Source organism: Phytophthora cinnamomi, assembly GCF_018691715.1.
Source record: "Phytophthora cinnamomi strain GKB4 chromosome Unknown Contig14, whole genome shotgun sequence".
In the NCBI taxonomy this organism is placed as follows: Eukaryota; Oomycota; class Peronosporomycetes; order Peronosporales; family Peronosporaceae; genus Phytophthora; species Phytophthora cinnamomi.
This window is the reverse complement of record NW_027150947.1, coordinates 3,018,372-3,042,093: the sequence shown is the minus strand read 5'-3', so window position 1 is coordinate 3,042,093 and position 23,722 is coordinate 3,018,372. Positions and strand designations below refer to the sequence as shown.

General features: G+C 55.6%; 7 protein-coding genes across 7 annotated transcripts; 3 read left to right on the top strand and 4 right to left on the bottom strand.

The window, feature by feature from the left end:
• Positions 1-945: 945 nt before the first annotated feature.
• Positions 946-2,439, top strand: IUM83_01663 (actin-like protein; the record flags this gene model as incomplete). Its single annotated transcript, XM_067925532.1, has 3 exons — positions 946-2,105; positions 2,270-2,307; positions 2,411-2,439. 3 exons carry the CDS (start codon positions 946-948, stop codon positions 2,437-2,439), a joined length of 1,227 nt encoding a protein of 408 aa, XP_067797195.1.
• Positions 2,440-2,710: 271 nt separating this feature from the next.
• IUM83_01662 (uncharacterized protein) lies at positions 2,711-3,133 on the top strand (the record flags this gene model as incomplete). Its single annotated transcript, XM_067925531.1, has 1 exon — positions 2,711-3,133. The coding sequence occupies one exon, from the start codon at positions 2,711-2,713 to the stop codon at positions 3,131-3,133; it is 423 nt and encodes a 140-aa protein (XP_067797694.1).
• A 195-nt stretch (positions 3,134-3,328) lies between these two features.
• Positions 3,329-4,756, bottom strand: IUM83_01661 (U3 small nucleolar RNA-interacting protein; the record flags this gene model as incomplete). The annotated part of the gene is made up of 1 exon (XM_067925530.1): positions 3,329-4,756. The coding sequence occupies one exon, from the start codon at positions 4,754-4,756 to the stop codon at positions 3,329-3,331; it is 1,428 nt and encodes a 475-aa protein (XP_067797692.1).
• Positions 4,757-6,177: 1,421 nt separating this feature from the next.
• On the top strand, positions 6,178-7,887 carry IUM83_01660 (rme1-like gtpase atpase without a c-terminal eh domain; the record flags this gene model as incomplete). The annotated part of the gene is made up of 1 exon (XM_067925529.1): positions 6,178-7,887. The coding sequence occupies one exon, from the start codon at positions 6,178-6,180 to the stop codon at positions 7,885-7,887; it is 1,710 nt and encodes a 569-aa protein (XP_067797693.1).
• Positions 7,888-8,113: 226 nt separating this feature from the next.
• IUM83_01659 (dynein intermediate chain 2) lies at positions 8,114-10,444 on the bottom strand (the record flags this gene model as incomplete). Its single annotated transcript, XM_067925528.1, has 2 exons — positions 8,114-10,150; positions 10,232-10,444. The coding sequence occupies 2 exons, from the start codon at positions 10,442-10,444 to the stop codon at positions 8,114-8,116; spliced, it is 2,250 nt and encodes a 749-aa protein (XP_067797348.1).
• A 1,190-nt stretch (positions 10,445-11,634) lies between these two features.
• On the bottom strand, positions 11,635-19,980 carry IUM83_01658 (DmX protein 1; the record flags this gene model as incomplete). The annotated part of the gene is made up of 7 exons (XM_067925527.1): positions 11,635-11,751; positions 11,836-12,241; positions 12,309-12,385; positions 12,456-12,539; positions 12,612-12,689; positions 12,768-12,804; positions 18,674-19,980. The coding sequence occupies 7 exons, from the start codon at positions 19,978-19,980 to the stop codon at positions 11,635-11,637; spliced, it is 2,106 nt and encodes a 701-aa protein (XP_067797347.1).
• A 207-nt stretch (positions 19,981-20,187) lies between these two features.
• IUM83_01657 (alanine-tRNA ligase) lies at positions 20,188-23,187 on the bottom strand (the record flags this gene model as incomplete). Its single annotated transcript, XM_067925526.1, has 1 exon — positions 20,188-23,187. The coding sequence occupies one exon, from the start codon at positions 23,185-23,187 to the stop codon at positions 20,188-20,190; it is 3,000 nt and encodes a 999-aa protein (XP_067797666.1).
• Between the last annotated feature and the right edge of the window lie 535 nt (positions 23,188-23,722).

The following is a 23,722-nucleotide window of genomic DNA, read 5'->3' as shown; positions in this document are numbered from 1 at the left end:
CGTGTGCTCCTCGCTTTTCGTCGTCGAAGACCGGTGCAAGAACCACCCGGAAGCCGGCTTCTCCATAGCCGACCCGGCGATTCCCGGCGACGCACGCTTGCGTCGTCGATCTGGATGCCGTTGATGCGGCAGGCGTTCTCGATCTGGAACAGCCATTCGCGGACGTCCTCTCCCCTCTTGCTGGTGAACTTGGGCAGATTGCTCGGCACTCGCGTGCGCTCAACCATGGCTTGATTCAACCGGTCGATCTCGGCCAGTAGCCGGGAGTTCGTCGGCATGGGCTCCTTGTGGTCAGGTTGCTGGGACCAACAAGTGCTACCAGTTTAACAGGAAGAAGCTTGACTTGGGGGAGGGCGTGCGAAACGAAGAGTGCCGCCCCCGCAGTTCAGACGGATGGAAGCTTCTAGAAGCTTCCACAGCCGCCCTACGTCTGCCGTATGCATTTTAACCTGGCTTCACTATAACTACCGTAAAGGTGAGTCATTCCTATATCTACCTCCTATTGGCTACTATTTCTACCAATCTGATACAGAAAGTGATAACTGCAGGCGCGACGACTGGGAAGCCATTCATTTCAGTAAGTACGTCGAGGATGATAAGACCAGCCAAATAGCCCGATGAACGAGGATACAGAGGCCAAAGGCAGCACTGTGATATGGCGTATGCTAACAGTAAGTAGTCCAGCTGCGATTCCAAGCGCGAAATCAAGTGTCCACTGGCAACCAGGTTCAAACACCATTTTACTCACTTTCTGAATTCTGCCCCATCAGGTTTTATGTAGGATTTTTGTATACATTTCAGAATTAAAAAAAATAAATGTATTATAGAACGACCGTAATAGTCATACCGTGATCACATACTTTCAGATTGGACAGCGGGTTATTGGGTCTTTTGGAGTTTGCCACCCGCCACTCGCTTTAGTGTCAGTGGGTTATTCATTGAACGATGTACTGCGGCGACGATGTGGAGGCCGTGGTGGGCGACGTGGGCTCGGCGCTGAGCAAGTTCGGGCTGGCGGGCGAGGACACGCCGCAGCTGGTGCTGCCCAGCGTGGTGGGACGCCGGCCGCCGCCCCCCGAGGGCTCCAAGGACGCGTCCGCAGCCTCCGCCGTGCTGGGAGACTTGTGGCACGGCCGCGATCTGGAGGTGACGCGGCCCGTGGAGGCCTGCGCCGTGGCCAACTGGGACGCGCTGGAGAAGGTCTGGGCGCACGCCTTCGAGCGCCTTCGCGTGGATGCCAAGACGCACCCGGTCATCACGTCGGCGGCCTCGTGCTTCGCCAACGACGCGCTGCACAACGCGGCGTCCCGCGACGGCGAGAAGTACGTGGAGATGATGTTCGAGACGTTCCAGGTGCCGGCCTTCTACATGGCCAAGGACGCCGTGCTGGACGCCTTCGCCTTCGGGCGCTCGCTGGCCCTGGTGGCGGAGATCGGCGCCGGGGCGTCCCGCGTCGTGCCGGTCTACGACGGCTACGCGCTGGAGAAGCCGGCGCAGTACTCGTCGGTGGGGTGCAACCAGTTGTCGGAGTATTTGGAGCACTTGGTGGCCGCGCACAAGCCGGAACCGGTGACGGTGAGGCCGAGAGGGACGTTCACAAGGAAGCTCAACATGGCAACAGGGGCGCTGGAGACGATTCCGTTGGCGGAGGAGCTCACGACGCCACCGGCGATGCCGGCCAGCTACCTCAAGTTCGCCCGGGCAGATTTATTCAGGGATATGAGAGAAGCCACGTGCACGATGGCGCCGACGCCACTCGAGGAGGAACACAGGGACTCGCCTCCTGCCGGTCAGAACTCACCGTCACCGGAACCGGAACCGTTGGAAATCACGGACCAGCAGTATGAACTGCCTGACGGACAGATCATCGTGTTAGGAAAGGAGCGGTACGAGGTGCCGGAGTTGCTGCTGCACCCGAAGAGCTTTGGGGGTGCTGTGGTTAAGAATGCGCAGCATGCTGCTGCAGCGGCGAAGGTGGTGGCGAAGGGTCTGCATCGCATGCTTTACGATGCTGTACAGCTGTGTGACGCTGACTTGCGCAGAGACATGCTGACCAACATTATTCTATGCGGAGGAGGAAGCCTTACTCCTGGTATTACGGAGCGGTTGCACACGGAACTCACTCGCATGGTACCCAGCACTTTCAAGCTGCGCTTCACGACAGTCACGAAGATCGAGCGACAATTTAGCGTCTTCATCGGTGGTTCCATTCTAGCGTCATTGGGCTCGTTCCAGCAGTTGTGGGTGTCCAAGCGCGAATACGATGAAGTTGGCGCCCATGCGCTGTGCGCGGACCGCTTCGGCTAGGTCAGTTGCGCTGTTATAGCTTGTTTAGCGCTGTTTGTTGGGGTCAATGGAGGTGGTTTGATTTCAACGTCATTGATCTGTGTCGGTTGCTTGGCGTTAACAGGGAGGACACCGCTCATTACGGGCTCATAACCAGCAATTTTCGTGCGAAGCTTTGTGGGTCGACGGAGATAACGCTCCGAAACATGCCTTGTTCCAGCAGATAGAGCTGTCCGGCACGTGCTCCGCTATTTCAAGGCTCGCTGGACTTACCAAGCGAGCAAGTAGCTCACGGTCCCAGTTCTATTTCCACGAGAGCACGCTGGCTAAGAGTGCAAGTCCAAGGCCAACAGCTCGAAGCTGCAGCTTCTTCACTCCTCAACCTGCCGCGTCCTGTTCACCTTCCGCCGACTTCCAAGACAAAATGGCTCGCTCCGGCTACCAGGTGACCCAGAACGTCGACAACTTCTTGCGGGACAAGCCCAGCACTCGCCGGCACGCACCACCCGGAGGAGGCTCACAGGTGGGCTCGCTGATCTTCGGCGGAGGCGACGGCACTAGCCAATTTGCTGGTCACGAGCGCCAGTCGATGCGCCGCAAGGTGGACAGCCCCGAGGTGGTGACCCCCTACGCGAAGGACAACCGCCGCGGGGGCTATCCCGACGCCGCGGGCCAGTTCAATCAGCCTGCGCCATACCAGCAAGCCCAACCGGCAGGACGAGGAGGTTCATCTTCAAACCAGTACGCTAGCGGCTCCAACCAGAACTGCGGCAACGTGCTGACCGACCGCCGCATCACTCGGATTCACGCTCCTCCAGGCGGCGTGTCGTCGATTCACTTCGGTTAGGACGTTAGCTCAGCTCTCACACACCTGCTACCAATGAACATGAAAACATATTAGCCGCAACACCTTGAGATCCTCTCATTTGCTCCACGGAATTCGATGCAAGGCAGACCCCAGCAATAGACCTGGTATGCAGCAAAGCTAGAAACGTGCTATTATGAAGAAGAAGAGGGTGATATCAGCGCGATGGTGCACACACTAAGACTCGTCGTCACTCTCGTCCTCCTCTGCCTCTTCGTCGTCTCCCTCTTCCTGCGCGGCATCTATGCTGGGCAGAGCGATGATCGCAATGCCATTCTTGACCTTGAGCTTCTCCCACCGGCCGAGACGGTGCTCCTGACCCACACCTGCAAGCAAGAACCGCGCCTTCGAGTCGAAGCACAATCCGTTCACGAAGCCCTCCAGCGGAATCGACGCCACGGCGGTCAGCGAACGCGCGTGCAGGTCCGCCTGCCACAAGCGGATCTGTCCGTCGCTTGATCCAGAGGCGATGAGGTCCGTGCGCGGCATGACAGCCACGCTGCTGATCCACTTGCCGTCGTGCGCGTTCGGGATGACGCACACGGGCTTCTTGCGTCCGTTGAACCACAGCGAGAGCGAGCCATCATCTCCACCGGTGACGTAGTACTCGTCCGTGACCATCTTGACGCAATCCATAGAGCCCGAGTTGCCGTAGAACACGAGCTGCGTTTCCTCCGGGATCTTCCACATGCGCACGCTGCGGTCGCGGCCGCAGCTCACCACGCGCTCCTTGTACAGACTGTCCAGTCCGTTGACCTCACTCTGGTGGCCAAAGAGCGTCTCGACGTACCCCATCTCCGTCAGGTTCCAGTGCTTGATGGAGCGGTCGAGCGAGCCCGAGTAGAGCGCGTGCGAGCGCAGACGGAAGGCGAGCGCCGACACGGCGTCGCGGTGGCCGGCGAAGCTTTCCTGCAGCTCACCCTTCTCGGCGTCCCAGACGCGCACGAGCTTGTCGCGGCCGCCGGAGGCCAGGAACTTGCCGTCCGAGCTGGCGGCGAGCGCCAGGATGCAGCGGTCCTTGTCGGTCTTGGCCTTGTCGGCAGCCACGTCGTCCGCCGGCAGCGAGAGCTTCGTCTTCTTCTGCTGGGCCAGGTCCCAGCGCAGCAGCGAGCCGTCCTTGGCGGCCGAGAAGGCCGTCTTGCCGTCCTCCAGCAGGCACAGGCTGGTCACGGGCAGGCGGTGGCCCTTGAGGAACTTGATGGAGTCGGCATCGAACTCGAACTCGGAGTAGGCGGCCGCCACCTGCTTGAACAGCTTGCCCATGGCCTCCAGCGCGTCCTGCTGCAGGCGCGCGCCCACACGCGCCTCGACGCCGTCGCCGCTCTCGCTGTCGGCCTCGTCGTCGGTGCCGGCGGCCTCCTGCGCCGTGATCTTGCCCAGGTACTCCTTTGCCAGACGCAGACGCTTCTCCTGCGCCGTCTCCTTCTGCTCCTCGTCGTCGCTGGCCTCGCTCTCGGCCTCGCTGGCCTGCGCGCTGGCCTCGCTGTCCGACGCGATCACGTCGCCCTTGCCGCCCGACCAGTCGAACGCGTCGTCGCCCAGCGCGCGCTTCTTGTGCGGCGGCTGCGCCGTCGTGCCGCGCTTGATGGCTACGCGGCGCTTCATCTCGTCTCGCAGGTAGCAGGCAGGTGCAAGTGACGCAGCAAGTGACGCAGCTACTGACGACGACTGGTGTCCTTTGTATTGGTTGGCGACCGCAGCCCCAAACTGTCAAAGCGTGTCTAACTCTTAATTCTAATTCTGAAATGTATACAGAAATCCTACATAAAAGGTGGGCTGAGTTCGGGAAGTGAGTAAAATGGTGTCTGTTGGAGGTTGAAGCTGGTTGCCTAGTGGACGCTTGACTTCGCGCCTGGAATCGCAGCTGGAATATTTACTGTTGGCTTACACCAATATCGCGGTGCTGTCTTTGGTCTCTGCATCCTCATTCATCGGGTTATTTGGCTGGTCTTATCATCCTCGACGTACTTACTGAAATGAATGGTTTCCCTGTCGTCGCGCCTGCAGTTATCACTTTCCTTATTGTGACTCGATGCACTCAGTGTCCACTGAGCGTATTGAGCGCTCGCTATCCATAGGACAGATCACGAAGTTAGACCATTATCAAGCGTAAAGCGCCTACTATTTTCCTCCTTTCCACACGTAAGTCGTTGCACCTGCTTGATCATTGGCGAGTTATTGAGTAAAGCGAACTCCAAGGGGCCAGTCTAAACACCAGGTTGGCGCGCGTCAAGTAGCCCAATTGCTCCTTGCTTTGGCGCATGTGGCTTGATCTTGCTAGTGATGCAGGGGTTGATAACTCCGAGTGCCGCACAGTTGCAATAACAACTGAGTGATACCAAAGTGCGTGTATTCGCACATGTAGTTTTACCGTCACTCTCTCTATCGAAGTGGGTCAATATTGGTGCAATGATAAATAATAAACCTGCTGTAGAAACGTATTCGACTTGTGCTCCTTCGTAATTCGTACCCCACCACTGTTTTTTTTTTTATCGGGGGGGGGGACTGGATAGTGAGTAATTGACTTTCAGGTAAATCGTGCTCATGAACTCTTGAGTATGTAGACATTGAGTTGAGATGCTAATGCTCAAACGATTGTTGCCGTTGCCTGTGTTCGCACAAGGATGATCAAGTGGGCATGGTTGACAGCGCCAGAGTGCAAGGGTGAATCACGACAAAGATACATAGTAAAACTGCATAGTATGTAGTTTTACTATTCGTCAATCCGCCGAACGAGCGCTATCTGCCTACGCCAAATTGGTTGAAATTCTCGACTGAGGAACATCCCTCCAGCGTTTTCCGCGAAGTTGCGGTTTAATTACCGAAGCAGCAGCCAGCGTTAAGCTCGTCGGCGGTACTAGGGCAGTTTTTGGTTGCATCAGTGATGCACGATTCTGAGAACATAGTTACAGCTGAATGCTGAAACAACAAAACTTTCAAAGTTTAATGAACTTTGTGCTGAACGAGTATAATTTTCAAGTTTCACTGTATCCATCTCCATCCCCACATTCGTTCCCTGGTGCACCATGGCGAGCGCTACCGGTGCTAGCGACGCCCTTGCGGCGGGTGAGGTGCGCGTGTCCGGCGAGGTGAACCGCATGATCCAGGCGGAGGTGTCTGCGCTGTACGGTCGGCTGGAGGCTTTGCGCGCGCAGACGCGCTTCCCGTCCTTCGCGCCCGTGAACGTGCCCATGGTGCTGGTGCTGGGCAACCACTCGTCGGGCAAGAGCACGTTCATCAACCACATGCTGGGCCAGCGCGTGCAGAAGACCGGGCGCGCCCCCACGGACTGCACCTTCACGGTGCTGGCGGGCGGCGCCCGCGACGAGCGGCTGGACGGCGCGGCACTGCTGCGCCACGCGCACTTCGGCTTCGGCGACGTGCAGCGGCTCTTCGGCCGCGAGTTCGTGGCGCAGGTGGAGCTCAAGGTCGTGGCCGGCAGCAAGCTGCTGGACGAGGGCGGGCTCATGCTCGTGGACTCGCCCGGCATGATCGACCCGCCCGGCAGCGCGCTGCGCCGCTCGGACCAGGACCGCGGCTACGACTTCAAGCGCGTCGTGCAGTGGTTCGCGGACCGCGCGGACGTGATCCTCGTCATGTTCGACCCGGACAAGCCCGGCACGACGTTCGAGACGCTGGACGTGCTCACCAGGTCGCTGCAGGGCATGAGCAGCAAGGTGCTGCTCATCCTGAACAAGGTGGACGACTTCCAGACCGTGCACGACTTCGCGCGCGCCTACGGCGCGCTGTGCTGGAACCTCAGCAAGGTCATCGGCCGCAAGGACCTGCCCTTCATCTACACCATGTACGTGCCGCAGGACAAGCGCGACGCGGCGCCGAGGCTGCCACCAGCAGCGCAGGAGGACGGCGACGCGGCGTTCAACGTGCCCAAGATGCTGGAGCACGAGTTTGACGGGATCAGAGGCGAGGTCATCCGCGAGGTCGAGCGAGCGCCCGACCGCGCGACGGATAATATTTTGAACCTGCTGAAGGCCACGGCGCTGAGGCTCAAGATGCACACGACGCTGGTGGAGGCGTGCAAGAAGGAGTACCTGGACCTGCGCACGTTCTGGAAGCGCGCGCAGATTGCAGGCATCGTCGCAGGAGTGGGCTTCACGGCGTTTTATTTGATCCGTACGGTGGGCTCAAGCGCGCCGCTGCAAGCTTTGACTGCTGAGGATTTGACGCAGACGAGTTCGGGAGCTTCGTCGGTGTCGTCGACGTCGTTGGGTGGAAGCTCTGTGAAGACCTCAGGTGCCAGCGATGCATGGGAGAAGAACTGGTCCAAGCAAGTGGCGCGCTCGCACTCTCTGTTCAAGTTTAGCACCTTCTTCAAGATCGTCCTCTCGTCGTGCGCCTCAAACCTCGCGCTTTGGAAGGCGTCGGTCCTGAACCTGGAATTCAAGCGTGAAAACGTGCTCCAGTGGCTTCCGCTCACGTTCCAGCGCGTGTACGGGCCATACCTGTGCAAATCTGACCGCACACACGATGAAATCATGGCGCAGTGGAATGCAGTGCAACCAGGATTGGAGTTGGCTCTGTCGTCTACGCCACTTGAATCGTTCCCGGCCATTGATTCCCAGCACAAATCGTTCTTGGACGACGTACTCAACCTTCACGTCCCGCGGCTTGATCGTTGTGTGCGCGACCGCACCGGAGACGACCACGCCTACCTTCGCTTCAAGCACCACGCCAAACCCGCCTCTGCCAAGCCTGAAGCAAAGCCAGCAACCTGAACGGAGTCGAAGTGAAAGGAGTTCAACCAATATAGGGCTTATATGAAGTAATGGCGAATAGCGCAAGAGGGGATCGTGTTGATACTGCTCTGCATTGTAGAGATGGATCCTCGTGAACAAGTTTTGCCACCTCAGTAATAAGCAGCTTGTTATTGCATCGGTAGTGTCTTCAACATTGAAGTTCTAGCCTCCCTAAACGCCGTGATCATCACTGAACTAGCTTCTCTTACCGTTCTACCTTGTTGTCGTTTGCGCTCAAGAGCTTGTCAATCTTCTCGAACTCCTTCTTAAACCGTGCCTTCACATTGCGCAGCTCGGCGGTAGTACTAACCGCTGCGTCACCACCTGCCGGGACTCCATTTGCAGCCGGCCCACCGTCATCCTCTCCGGAGCCGACAATTTTGCGAAGATTGGGCGAGAGCTTCAGCGAATTGACGCCACCGCGGTCATCTCCCACAAGCACAATAGGGTCCTGTGAGTTGAAAGCCAAGTGCGTGAGCTTGGCGCGCTTCACGACCTTCTGCTCACACAAGGGTTCGTTCTTGTTCTCTGCCAAGTCGAACACGTGCACTTTGCCGTCGCTGGTCACGGCAGCAAAGACGGTCGAGGAGTACGGAGCCCAAGCCACATCACCGACAGCATTTCCCAAGTCAAATGACATGATGGGCTCGGGCAAGTTGTGATCCCACAGCTTTACAGTCCAATCAGCACTACATGACAGGAATGCCCGCTCATGGAATGGATTCCAGCGAACGGCGTATACTGCCATGTGATGACCAGCATACGTTTCGAGATATTGTCCAGAATATGCTTTTGAGCATTTGTGAAGCTTACCTTCTTCGGTACCGACAATAAAGAGGTGTTCGCTGAAGCGGTTGAAGTCGAAGCAACATCCACCAGCCAGCCCAGATAATGATGCCTCTTCTGGGTCATCCTTGGCCGCCGCCACCAACTTTAACTGCATAACGGGCTCCATTTTCAGTTCGTTCTTGCTCAATATCCAATTAGCCACCCGGCCGTCGGATGAAATTGAGTAGAAATTCAGCTCCTTTGCCAAGTCTTCTTCTTGCCAGTTCACCTGCCAAACGGGGTCTGTGTGTTTGCCTGTTTTAATGGTGGCCACGTAGATGGGGCGGTTGGTCTTGCTCCGCACGTCGTACACCAAAACTGTTCCGTCGTAACATCCAACAGCTAGCAATGCCGCATGTTGCGGGTGGAAGTCTAGGCACATGACTCCCGATTCTGTCGTAAATGTGAACTCTGGATGCGATGCATTCTTTAGAGAGTAGCAACATATTACACCACTACCTTGCTTGAGAAAATCGTAGGAGCCGAAGCCAATGGCAAAAAGATCTCCGAAACGTGGATTCCAGCACACTGCGGTGACCTGTTTTTTCTTGGCACGCTCGCTTGAGAAACGCCACAGAGGCAGCAGCGAGCCTTCGCCTTCGCGGAACTGGTCACTCGCATCCTCCCAGTACTTAAAGTCGTGGAAAATCTCATCATCCGCATTCTGGTTCACCATGCGCTCAATGATTCGAAGTGTCTTCCCCATCGCTGCCGAATGTACCATATCATCTCCTTTTCCTTTACCTCCTCCACCAGCACCAGCACCACCGGCTGCTGCAGTCGGCGCTGCCGCCAAAAGCTCCGCACCCCCTGCTGCAGCACCTCCACCATCCTTCTCATCTTTGTCCTTCTTCTGTGCCACCTTCTGAAGCTGAATCTGCTCACGCTGGTGCTGCTCGTAGGCATCCATGAACGTGTCGTAAATCTCCCATTGTGTCACTGTGGCCATAAAGCTCACAACCGGCGGCGGTTCCGTCTCAACAGCACGTTTTCGCAACGGGTTGGTATACGTCTGTGCTGCGCGCTCGCTGTAGTTGAATTGATTCTTGCCGGACTCGAATTGCAAAGCGGCTTCGTCGATTTTCTCCCCTTTTGCTTCCGCTTCCTCCTTTGCCTGCTTGATGGCTAGCTCGCGCGCCTCTTTTTCTTCCTCAGCATATTTCTGGTCGAAGGCAGCTTGTGTCTTGGCGTCCTCGGACTCCTTGTGAATCATGCTACCGTCGCAGCAAAGATGTACATAAAGGTGATCCCCTGGCCCCGGCGGGTCCACCTTGTACGTCCTCTCCTTGTAGTTATACTTGGTAATGTTGTTCGGGACGTTCGGATCGTTCGCTGTAAGAACCCGTGAAAACTCCTCGTTTAGCTCCTGCGGCGACAACTTGAGCTGGTTGTCCGGAATCACGATTTTCTTCACCTACGGCATGAAATGTCCGGCCAGGTTAGCGATGCACTTCATCAATAGCACGTCAACTTGAGTCTACTAAACACAACTTACTGGTTCGTGGTACGCGTCCATCTCGTCGTTGTCTTGGCCGGTGCCCGAAAGCGAACCGTCTGCCGCCCCGCCGCTTCCGGTTCCTCCAGCACCGGAACCACCTGCAGCACCGCCTCGATCCTGGCCATCTCCGTTTGGTAGTGCAGCACCCTTCGAATGGTCCTTCGATTTCTTCTTCACGGGCGAGCCCGCCAGCGGCTTCTTCGGTCCCATGCTCCTCGCTGCTGCTGATAACTGTAAATGGGCTGTGTCCGTTCGCTGGCAAAGGATCGCGACCCCTCATGTCAATTCGTACGCAGTTTCGAAAAGCTCTCACGTGGATTACAGACTGTAATTTACAGTGCTGCACTACTGTTGCAACGATGGAAGCTCGAATTCCAGTGCAAACGGCTGGGTCGTGTTCAAGTCCACAATTTTACGGGTCTTCTTACCTCGTAGGTATCGAAACTCCTCAAAGTGATTTGGTGGAAGCGGGAACTACAGTCGCGGTGATTCAGGGTTTCCGAGGACTGTCAGCGCATGAATCAGTCCGGTTTGCTTGCATGGGTGGTTGTGTGCACTAGTAACTTGAAACGATAGGCTCATCTTCACGACCGCGTCTACATACCCATACAGGCAGCTCTAGTAGATGTTTGCAGTAGCAGCTTCAAGTTCGGTGTCGTTAGTGAGCAGGGCAGTTTTACGTCTAGGTAGCGCAACGTCAAAGACACCGGTATCTAGATTCGCGTGGGAATCACCGAATTTTCGCAGCATCAGCGCTGCTACCATCATCAACTAGGCGGTGAACTCGGAAGTTCCCACCTTTCGTAAGCATTAAGTGCGCATATCGTTCAAATAGTAAGCCGCGCAGCACAGCAACTGCACCAACCTCATCCGTCACAGCAATAAAGTTGGGCGGTCTCTCCTTGTTTTGCGTGTAAAGGCTTTAGAAAACCGCGTTCTGAACATATTGAGACGCAAACGCGAAGCCGTCCTTCTGGAAGTGCTCATTAAACGCGATAATGGAGAAAATCGTGCAAGATGTGGTGATCGTCCGCGTTAAGCATATTGCAGACATCCACCAACGAGTCCAGGTTGACGCTACGTTGAACTGAGATTGACGGTCAGCCGAAATCGAGCATCGCAACACATAACGCGCGGTGCCACCCCACCGACGATAGCAGTCCTCAACCTCCTCGATAGGGACTTTGTTGGACTATATCGCTTCATGACACTTGAAAGTCTCTTCTTTCGACCACACTAGTTTTGCCGAATTCGTACCAGACTGAACGTCTCGGTGGTGCCGATAACATCATCTCCAACTGATAAAACATCTTGTTTCCCATGTCCAGAAATTCTCAAATAAACAATTAGGCTCGTCACTCCTGTAATGATTGAAGTATTTTGATTCAACAGGTTAACATTTAGATCCGAGTCCCTAGCGACGGAACTTTGAGGCGCTGGACGGAGCCATCTGTGCCACTCGTAAAGAATGCGTCTCTTGTGGCCACGGCATCCGTCACCCCCCATGATGAATTTGTCTACATTTGTAAAGCAAATCAACAAGGCGTTCAGTATGATAAATGTAAGACATCGCAAGAATGCAAAACTAATATTGTACGTACCACATTAATTGCCACGTTCGATGCGGCGTCGCCAAGGAAATTTGTTGCAGCGTCACCCAGGAACGAAGGCTTGACATGCACCTTGCTGAGGAAAGCGACTTCCCGGAAAATCGGCAACGACCAAATCTTGACGTCGCCTCCGGCCGATCCGGAGAGTACGCAGTCGCCACTCGGGTGTAGCACAAGCGTCTTGATCGGTGTCTCGTGAGCGTTTGAAATTGTATGCAAGACGCGACGCTGTCTCATGTCGAATATGCTTAGCGCGCCTCCAGCACCGCCCGTAATGAGCAACTGGTGAGTCGAAGAGAACTCCACTGAGGTAGCTCCCGCTGGGTGGCATGCTGGCGCTGCAACAAGCGCCTTCGAGCTAGGCAATAGTGTATCCCATACGCATACATTTCTCTTCCTGTAAAACCAGAACAAAACGCAATGAGTCTGCGAGCTATTCCATGCAATATCGAGACGAACCGTACTCGGAGGATGAACCAACAGTCGCGACGCTGCTGCTCGAGTTGAGAAACGCGAGTCCTTTAGCACCCTTGTCGTGGCACTAAGCACACACAGAAGTTAACTTGAGGCATCACTATGAGCAGCACTACAACAACAGTGAATACACTAACCACAAGTTCTCGGTAGTATGGGACTCGGTCTAGATCGGCAAACTTCCACAAGAACAAGTGGCCCATGGCATCCACAGCACCAAGCTGCAACCCGAGAAACAATACGGGGTGTCAGTAGGATACTTTTCACAGTGAATGCGTGATACAAACTCGTACCTGCTGGCCGAGACTGTCAAATTCCAGAGCTTTGATGCTTCGCCAGCCGGAAAGCATTGACGGGCTCGTTGGATACGGCTAGATAGATATGTGCGTAGAATCAGCAATACTTAGCATATCAAACCCTGGAGTATAGCAGCCAAACGCGCTACTTACCGCCACGACGTCCTTAGTTTGGAAAGCGCAAATTGCGCTGAGACGGTCAAAGGACCACAAATGCACACGACCCTTGTGGTTTCCCGACACGAAGAGTGGCAAAAAGGGGTGAGAAGCTACTGCTGTAGGCTTGAAGCTCGCCAACTTCGGTTCGGATGGGGACGCAAGCAAATGTAACGGTGATGGCGGTCCATTACCACGAGTGCTTAGAACACTTGACGGGGATAGCTCTTGGCGGCCACCGCTGTGCATAGCGTCCGATGTCTGTCTGCCTTTCACGGGGGAAGGTTGGGCTGAGTCGGACGAGAAAAACGCGGTTTGTGGTGCGGCATACATGCCCTTGAACTGGAATCGACTGCCATCAGCGTAGTCCATACAGCTAGCGCGGAAAATGCCTTTACTGCTGCACACACTCACTTCCGCGTCTTCACCGGCAGCACGATTAAAGCACATCGCTTTAATGTTAGTCTCACTGCGATACACACACTGAACGTGCACAGCAGCTGTAGTTGGCATTGACGCCATACGTCTCTTTAGCCGGTCAGTGAGGTTTGTAGCACGAGAGAAAGTAGACGCATTTTCGGCAACAGTCGAGAGGAGCAATTTTTGCGAGCGTGTCAGTGCTGCCTTTCGGGAAGCCGGTTCGGGTAGTCTCCCCCAGCGAACCTCCGCGTCGATCTTCTCGCTACAGCATTCTAGCTGTGCATTTAGACGAAGCAGCAATTCGTTCTTGTCTGTGAAAAGCTCCACCAGAAGAAGCCACGGGCACCGCTCACATTCACACTTCAGTAGCTGCCGTCGGTTGCCACGATCAATGTTTTGTGGTGATGGAGGCGACCCTGGCGCGTCCACAAACCTTCCGCGAGGACTACCAGGCGCGCCACTTCTCGACGGTGAAGAAGATCCTCGAGGTGATCCTGGTGAACTGACAGACGGCGTTGTCCCCGGACTTGTTGGAGGGTGCGAAAGCGAGAATGGACTGAAAAAGAATCCGGCTAAATCGCACAGCAAATGATTCAGCGCGAATCCAGCAAGTCGGTTGCTATAGCTCCCCCAAGCCTCCACGAGCTTTTTGGAAAGGTCGACAGTGGAAGCGGCTTCTCCCGTAATTTTGGAGAGGTGGGCTGGCATGGCACCGGCAGCCATCGTCAAAACTAGTCCCCAGTACGAGCAATACGAGAACAGTGGAGTTGGCAGGTCGCGCGATGGCATCGGGTGATGCAGTCTGCTCGTCTTCACTGCTGCCGTAAACTCATCTAGCTCTAGCTCCAACATGCAAACTGCCTGGTATAGAACTGGGATGTCCTGTTGAAGCGATGATGCACCTAGTACGCTTGTACCCGTAGTCGTAGAACGGCGAAGAGGGGCGCAGCTCACGCATATATCCCCTGCAGCAATCTCGTTGAGTGCCTCCTCCGAGTTTGAAGATAACCCGTCTTTGTGTGGGAAGATGAGACCGAGCACGCGATACAGGCAGCACGGATTTTTAAGGTAGCGACAGCAGATGCAAATGGCGCTGTGAACTGCAGCCACCGCTACGCGTACAAATTCGCGGTTGGGAAGTGCCGCCCTTTGCTTAGGAGGCTTCAGGTAGAAGTATTGCAACCAAAGCAGGAGCCGTGTCGCCATGGCGAGCAAATTAGAGCACGTTTGGTCCACTTTGCGAGTGTGCAAATAGTCGGTGGCTGCAGACATGAGATCTCCAGAAGCTACTGTTGCGACACCCTCCGCGATAACTTCGACAAACCGTGGCAATGGACTGGCGAAAACAAACTTAAGTGACGAACCCTCTGAGTGACTCCATCCGGAAATCAAAAAGTCCAATGCAGCAAGACGGCCGGAGTGAACCAGCGACTCGATTACAGCAGCTCGAACCCTATGCTCCAGGTGTTCTTTGCTGGTTTCGGGTACTCCTGGTAGCGCGTAGTCACCTCCACGACGTACAATACATTGGATTTCTTCATTCAATCGTTCTTCAAGGTCAAATCGTGTACTCAACGAGGAGCTAGCGGGTGCAGTCATCGTCTCGCGCATCGACTTCAAGAAGGTGGCGTACAGAAAGTCTACTTGGTTTCCCACTGCTGCAATCAAAACACGTTGACGGCAGCCTAAAAATGCCGCTGCGTCTGCACTGGTAGCGCGTTCTCGACGTATTTCCTGAACAAACGACGAGATATCGCGTTGGTGAATCAGAGCAGAGATTCCAAGGCCTGCGTCTTGCATACGAAGCATTGCCGAAGTGTTCAAGCGCACGATTTTCTCCTTCAATGCCAACTTCATCGGCACTATTGTCTTTCGAAGAAAGCGTAATAAATCACACGCGCCAAGCAGGCTTCTACCAAATGCCGACCAATACATGCTGCACGGATCAAAACCCGAGCTTTCGTAGGCGCCAAAAACACTTTGCATTTCGATAGCCGGTGGCGTCGTCAAGATATCAATGGCCACGTTCGACTCGCCCAGGAAATACTTGACTAAGAAACACATATACACATCTCCACGTTTAGAAGCTCTGGTCCAAACGGTAGAAACCAGAAAGTCAATACACACGTTTTTCGATTCTGACGATTCATCATCTGTCGGCATGCCTGTGCTTGTTGCAGGGCTAGCAAGTCCTCGAAGACTAGTACTCAGACCCGTGAAAGATGCCTGCGAAAAGTCAGCCACTCCAGAGCTACTGGATGAGTCCTCATGGCCACCCAGGTCCCATTTTTCCGAAATTCGAGCGATTAGAAATGACAGAACAAGCGTTTCGTCAGCTTGTTCAGCTACCGATACCGCTTCTGTAACCTTACCACCCAATAGAAAGAATGCTGCCGACAACTCGTACCGTTGCTTGGTTTTCAGTACGTATGCGTTCTTGATTGCTGCATTTTTCCAGCGAAGATCGGAGAAATTGTTGGACAAAAGCTCCGCGATTCGAGACTCGTTCGCCATTTTAAACAGACTCGCCAAGAGTCTCGTTTTTCCTAGCAATACATAAAACACAGCAACTGCAAAAGGGTCGCGGTTCGCTGCGTACTCAGCCTGAGCCACCTTTTCAGCGAACTGAACGAGCTTACTCGAACTTTTCAACCAGAACGGCACCCGCAAACGCCTCATTTCTTTCCAGCTCATTGTTGATGCAGGAAAGCATTCCTGGAGTAATTCTGGCTGGAAGTCGCTTAGTGCTCCCCAGGCTACTTGCTCCGAGCAAAGTCCAGCCACAGCTGACCGGTTCGGCTTCGGTGCAGTTGTCTCGATGGCTGGCTGTTCGATAGGAGCATCTGAATCACTAGCGGTGGGTTCGCTAGGTTCGTCACTAGCTGGTGGGTCCATTGGCCATAGCAATGAAGCGTGGAAACGGAGAGCAGCTTCATCTTTCTGCCGACTGCTATCCCGCTCCCAACTTACGGTTTTCATCATGCCAGCAACTATTGTGAGGAAAACCTCCGTTTCTTGAGCTGTCATGAATGAAAGGGAATTCCTGTGTTCGTTGAAAAACTTCAAGAATACGTCTGTTTCCAATTTGGACTTCGACAGGAGAGAGAAGTTAGCATCAATTGAATCAGTCGACGACTGAGTGTTAGGAGCAAATAGCATGTCTGCCCGATCAGCACCACTTGTACTTGTCCCATATCGGCGGGAAGCTCCGAAGTCCATCGCAAATAGATCACTTGCTCTAGCTGGGGCTGAGGAGGGAGTACCGCAAGTTCCTTCACTACCCTTGCGCCCTTTCCCCTTCAAATATACATATGATCGCTCCTCCATTTTAATTTCGTTTGATGCAGGGTCCCCGAGCAATCGGGATAGCGACAGCAAAGGAAGATTTCGCAGCACCGTATCATCAGCCATTCGAAGATAGCACGTTTCCTCGTGCTCCACAATTTTTATCTTCACGTGGTCAAGAACTTTTTCTAGCGTCTCAAACGACCCACGTGCAAGTAAGTACATCAGTGTAATCGGATGGTGAGCTGGAAATGCCTTCGATGGTGGCTGAGAGCCAAGGAACTGCCCACGAGAAAAGTAAGATGGAGAGGCAAATGGCGATTGAAGAGGTAAAGACCCGACTCCATCAATATCTCGAAGGTTGAGGTGCGCTAAACTCGATCCAATTCGGAGAAGACCATAAGGGTAACAGGAGAGTGATGAAATGTTCTCTGGTCTAGCGCTGAAACGACTGGAAGACCAGGCTATACTCCACTTGTTTGCTGACAGCGAGCAATCAAACTTCAGCATTCCGATTGTTGTTGTAGACAAGAAAAGCAGCTCGCAGTCTCTTTCTGGGGTTACTGGTGGTGTCCACTCCAATGACACGACGTGGCCGAATTGCTTTTGTGGAACATCCACAACTCCTTCCAAAGAGCTTTCCATAGCAGGTAAGAAGCAGATTTGGTCGTCAGATGCGTTGCCTCCTCCAAATAAAATAGCCACTCGTCCACAAGGACTAAATCTAAAGTGCTTGAATAAAAACTGCTCTTCAGTAAAGTGGAACTCCATGTGTGACTTCTGTGCCTGGCTCGCCATTTGCATCAACGCTCCAACATCAACCCTGTGAGCTGGCTTAATCTCGAGCAACTCGTCGAGGTCTGCGAATTTCCATAGTGTCAGCTGCGAGTCCACGTCAAAGCTAGCAAACGTGACTTCAAACGTATTTAGTAGAGGAATACTAGCAACACTCAGCAATCTTGCCTCCGGGATATCAATCGTGGTTTTGCGGAATAATTGGACAGAGGAAGAAATCGAGTCCGAGATTCTTAACTCGAACGAGAAAGCCCAAACGGTCAGCTTCCTGCCTCCTTTGTGCACACCAACAACCATGCTGTAATCCTTCATGGGGGTTTCCGACGCCGGCTGCGAAAAAAATGACGAGCTGTTTGACCATTCGATTTTTACAGACTCCGGGATTATTACAGCAAACAGTTCGTCCAACTCCTCAGAGTCTTCACTTTCATCCATATAACACGCAGATAGTGCCAGCGTATCGTGCCCAGCAACGACCAAACCGGAAGGTCGTCGAGGTTCCGCATCTACCGGTGAGCCCTCGACAGGCTTTCCCACTTGATTCGTGTCTCCAGGGGTAACCATCGCAACGTGCAACTTCCCACCAATAAACAAATAGAGCACACCTCGCTCTTCGTAAGAGGCTATGTGCGTGACAGCCCCAACAGCATTGTCGAGTTTTGATCGAAAAGTAACCTTAAGCCTGCGCAGTGATCCACTCGCCCGAAATACGTTTAGACGTCCACCCATATTCGTGGTAACAACTTTCATAGCAATTCCTTCTGTGTCTGCCTGCGAACTTGATGCACACCTTGCTATCATGTTTGAAGCCGAGAGGGAGATAGACCCGATACCTTCCTCCTTTCTTGCGCTCATCATGCTGCTGCACACTGCTGTAACTTCACAACTTTGAACGGTATAATACACAGATCCTCTTCGGCTGCCTATCGGCGAAGTTTCGCCTTCGATTTTTAGCCTTGCACAATACAAGTAGCTTTCTGCAGTTTTTTGCTGAAAAAGAACTTCGACGAAGAAGTTTGCCACACCGCTTTCTTGATCTATCGTCACACGGCGCACGTATTAACACAAGCCAGACGATCCCAGAATTCTAACGCTGAACGTACCTTGGTAATCGGATGTGCTGACATTGTACACATATGCATCAGCAAGCTGTTCGCGAAGGTCACTAACACTGATAATAAGAGATAGCCTTGGAGAAACGCCCTGTTCCAGTTTTAACCAGTACGTTGATCAGTGATTGAAGCGTTAAGCAACACACGGATAGCAAACTCGACAAGGGTCCACAACGTACCGTAAAAGGGATTGATTCTGCGCGGAATATGCAAAATTCACCATTAGCGAGCACACCGTATAGTAAATGCACCGCAAAGGTTTTCTCTAGCGCGGCATTCCCGCAAATAAACGTTTCCCCCACGTGCGTGTCTGCTATGGCGCCGCTGCGGTCTCCAAGAAGCTTCGCATTCATCTGAGTGATGCTATCCATGCGCTGACTGACCAATTCGTTCCGGCGCGCCTCATTGAGTGATCCATATCCGTAGTGGAACAAACACAACGCATCCATCACGGTGTTCTCGCTTAGTAAGGCCTCGTTTATCGAGGTCATCGGTTTTGGCGTTTCTCGGGCCCAGTAATGGTTCACCAGGCCGAACACTCGGATGCAGCTCTTCAAGCTCGCGTCGTCCTCTTCGAACGACGAGCGGCACAAGTCTGCCGCTGCGATCTGTTTCCACAGCACAAACGAGCGCAACGGCGCCACGACCTCCCTCCATATCGAAATGTTCCCTGCTCGATCCAGCGTGAACAGCATCTCACAGCCCCCTGCCGTCGACGCGACGCTCGCGCGCGCATTGTACACATTCACCTCCTTGGACCAGGTCATGGACACCAGCGCCCGCGAGTGGGGCAGGAACATGGACATCGGCGCTCCTTCGTGGGGCGACAGCTCGCCCAGCTTCCACAGCTTGACGATCCGGTCGTGCTGCCCCGCCGTGGCGGCGAAGCGTCCGCTCGGAGCCACGTCGAAGTGGCAGACAGGCACTGCCGGCAGCGGCGCGTCCAGCCCCGGTCCTCCGGCGGAGGACAGCGTGACCGTCCGCTGCAGATAGACCTGCACGGAGTCGTCCACCAGCTTCCAGATGGACAGCTTCTCCCCGGCGCCCAGCAGGAACAGGTCGTCGCCGCTCTCGACCCACTCCAAGTGGCTCAGCAGCCGGTCGTCGCACTTCCAGCGCACCGACTCGGCCCACCGCGGCAGGTGCAGGTGCAGGTGGGCCTTCACGTAGTCCGCCCTGGGGATCAGGTCGCTGCCCGCGGTCATGGAGGGCGGGCAGCCCGCGTCCTCGAGCGTGGAGGCCCGCGAGGCCTCGGCCACCGCCGCCGCGCGGCTGGACGTGGCGCTCGCGGGCATCAGCAGCACGCCGCGACCCTCGTCGATGCACAGCGCCAGTGCGCCGCGCGCCGCCTTCTTGCTCGGGTTGAAGCGCACGCAGCGCACCGCGTCCTGCGCGTCCCAGACCTGCCACAGCTCGAACCTGGACGCGCGCTTGGGCTGCGCGGCCGGGGCCTCCACGAGCACCACGAGCAGCGCCTCGGCCGCGTACACGAGGTAGCGACTGGACTCGAACACGGCCTGGCACACGCGCAGCGCCGCGTGCGCCCCCGGCGACGGCGCGCACACGGCGGCGATGGACTCCTCCAGCCGGAACACCATGCGTTGCGTTGGATCGCTTCAAGTGGGGAATAAATTACCGTGTGGAAATACTTTACCGTTGTTTTTTGTGTGCTGACGATGAAAAAAAAAAACTTTGATAAGAAACCATTGAGCATGCATTTCAAAGTTACCAGATGCCCTGTATGCCATGGGATGTCAAGCAACTACTAGCGAAGAGAGCGTAACGACGTCGCCCACTTGCTCGTCTTACTGGATGAAGGCCTTGGCCAGCGCCACGGCCTCGTCCACCTTCTCCACGGTCTTGGCCTGGCCCGTGGCGTTCAGGGCGTCCTTGCCGCCGCCCTTGCCCTTCATCACGGCCATGGCGTGGTTCACCCACTTGCGCGCGTCCAACTGCTTCGAGTCCACGTGGTGCTGACTCACCTGCGTGAAGGCCGCCGTCTTGTTGGCGTCCGAGTCCGTGCTGAAGATCATGAAGCTGCCCGTCGGGATGATGGTGGTCATGGCCTCCAGCATCTCGCGGCCCAGCTTCGAGTCCGTGCCGACGTCGAACTTCACGACGAGGATCTCTTGGCCAGCCTCCTTGGCCTTGGTGGCCTCAGCGGTGGCGTCGCGAACACCGTTGGCAGCGCGAGCAGCCGCAGCCTCCTTCTTAATCTTCTTGACGCGGTTGACGAGGCCGTCCACCTGCTTCCGGAGCTGGTCCTTCAGCGGCAGCGAAATCAGGGCCTGGTCAAGCACGGGCTTGAACGCCGACACGCTCTCCACAAACTCGTTGCCGTCCAGCTTGTCGATGGCGTCGAGCTCGGCCTGCAGCTTGGCACCACGCTCCTCAGCCTCCTTGGCGAGGTCGCACGTGTAAGCCGACACACGGCGAATGCCCTTGGCAATGGCACCCTCTTCGTACAGCACGAACTTCTTAGCCTCCTTGGTGTTCTTCAGGTGGGTACCACCGCAGAACTCGACCGAGAAGTTGCCCCAGCTGCTGTTCTCCGGGTCCTCCAGCATCGGGGCGATGGGCTGGCCGATCGAGACGACGCGAACGAAGTCCGGGTACGTCTCACCGAACACAGCGCGCAGGCCCTGGATACGCTTGGCCTCCGCCTGAGCCGAGTCCTGCGTGTACACCTCCAGCTGCTGCTTGATGATGTCGTCACAAATGGCCTCCACTTCCGCGAGCTGGTTGGCCTTCAGCGCCTTGTTGTTCGTGAAGTCAAAACGCAGACGCGACTCGTCCACGAGCGAACCACGCTGGTCCACGGTCGTGCCGAGCACCTTGCGCAGGGCGAAGTTGAGAACGTGGGTCATGGTGTGGTTGGGGGCAATCTTGCTGCGGCGAGTGTAGTCCACCTGGCACTCCACGGCATCACCAACCTTGATCGAGCCAGAAGCAATCGGGCCCATGTGCATCACGTAACCGGCGTACGACTCGACCGAGTCCACGTCCAGCTTGAAGTTGGCGCCGCTCACCACACCCGTGTCGTAGATCTGGCCACCAGCCTGGGCGTAGAACGAGGTCTTGTCAAGGATGACACCCACACGCTCGAAGTCGCCGGCCTTCACCTCGTCCACGAAGTCCGAGCTGGATTCCGTAGTCGTGAAGATGGCCACCACCTTAGCCGACGTCTTGATGTTCCAGTCGTACTTGGCCATGTCGTCCGTGACGCTAATGTTCTTACCAGCAAGCGCGCTGGTCTCGCGGGCCTCCAGCACCAGCGGGCGGGCACCATTGTTGCCACCCTTCTTGCGGTCCATCTTGGAACGCTCGCTCTGCAGGCGCATGCACTCCTCGTAGCCCTTAACGTCCACGGTCATGCCCTCCTCCTCAGCCATGATCTCTGTCAGATCAATAGGGAAACCCATGGAATCGTACAGGAAGAACGCATCCTCGCCCGGCACAACCAGCGCCTTGTTCGAGCCGGCGTTGGCCTCGCGGATGCCCTGAGCGATCTTCTTGAAGCGCTCAATGCCCTTGTTCAGCGTGCGGCCGAACGACTTCTCCTCGTCCAGGATGATCTCCTCCACCTCCTTCTGCTTCTGCACCAGCTCAGGGAAGGCCTCGCCCAGCATGTTCACCACAACCGGCACCAGCTCCGTGAGGAAGCCGCTCGGCGCGTTGAGAAACTGCTGGCCGTAGCGCACAGCACGACGCAGGATACGGCGCAGCACGTAGCCACGGCCGTCGTTGCTGGGCACAGCACCATCGGTGATAGCGAACGTCAGCGTACGCACGTGGTCAGCCACAACGCGGTAAGCCATGTCCTTCTTGTCGGGGTCCTCCTTACCCAGCTTGCCCGTGTACGGGGCGGCCTTGGTCGACTTCTGGATGGCAGCGAACAGCGGCGTGAACACGTCCGTGTCGTAGTTGGAGTCCTTGCCCTGCAGAATGGAGGCCAGACGCTCGAAGCCCATGCCGGTATCCACGTGCTTGTGCGGGAGCGGCACGAGCTTGCCGTCCTGCTCGCGGTTGAACTGGATGAACACGTTGTTCCAGATCTCAATGACATCGGGCAGGTCGGCGTTCACGAGCTTGGAGGCGTCGCGGTTGCCGATGCGGTCGTAGTGGATCTCCGTGCAGGGGCCGCACGGGCCGACGTCGCCCATCTCCCAGAAGTTGTCCTTGCAGCCGAAGGGCAGCACACGCTCGGCGGGCAGGTAGTTGAGCCAGATCTGGCGCGTCTCCTCGTCCGAGGGCAGGCCCTGCTTGTCGTCGCCGCCGAAGTACGTGGCGTAGAGGCGCTCCTTGTCGATGCCGAAGACCTTCGTGAGCAGCGTGAAGCTCATGTGCACGGCCTCCTTCTTGAAGTAGTTGCCGAAGCTCCAGTTGCCCAGCATCTCGAAGAACGTGTGGTGGTACACGTCCTTGCCCACGTCGTCCAGGTCGTTGTGCTTGCCGCCGGCGCGGATGCACTTCTGCGAGTTGCAGGCGCGCACGAGCTTGGCCATGGGGTGCGACGGGTCCACCTGGCCCAGGAAGATGGGCTTGTACTGGTTCATGCCGGCGTTGATGAACAGCAGCGTCGGGTCGTCCAGGGGCACCACGGGGCACGACTTCCAGAACGTGTGCGGCAGCTCCGCCTGGTTGCAGAAGAAGTCCACGAACGTCTTGCGGATGCGCGCGGCGGGCCAGTTCTCCACCGAGAAGGGCGCCAGCGCCGCCACCTGCGACTCCAGCGCCTCCACGCGCACGTCCGCAGCCGCCACGGCCTGCTCCAGCGACGCCACCTTGCTCTCCAGTCCGCTCATGCTTCTCGCTTGCCCTTGCGCTTTCCTAATGCGGAATGACGCCGGCCAGCGATCCAAGGGGATCGCCAGCGCCCGAAATTAGCGCCGACAAACCCGAAATTAGACTCGGGAAGCTTTATTTTCGGATCTTGGGCCCGAAATTAGCCCGGGAGAAACCCCTGTCTGCCAGAACGCATACCCAGTCTTCCAAACAGGCGGACACAAGAACGCGCCATAGATCTTTCTGGATCCGGGAGAAACTGTTTGGCATACTTCCGCCGATATATAAGTTTGTGCGCAGTGAGTAAAGTTTGTGCGCAGTGCTCGAGAGCGAGCTTTAGGAGAAAGTTTCGTAAAGTTAGAGGAAACTGTCGTAAAGTTTTCGAATTTACCCTTCACAAAATCATTCCCTCTCCAATCACATTACAGCGCTTACTTAGTGAGCATCTTTCAGCCTACACTTGAGCAGCAAGCTCAACCAGGCTAACTGCAATCATTTCGGCACACTGAAGTGGGTTGAATACAATTTTATTGTAGTTTCATCATTTTAATTCAC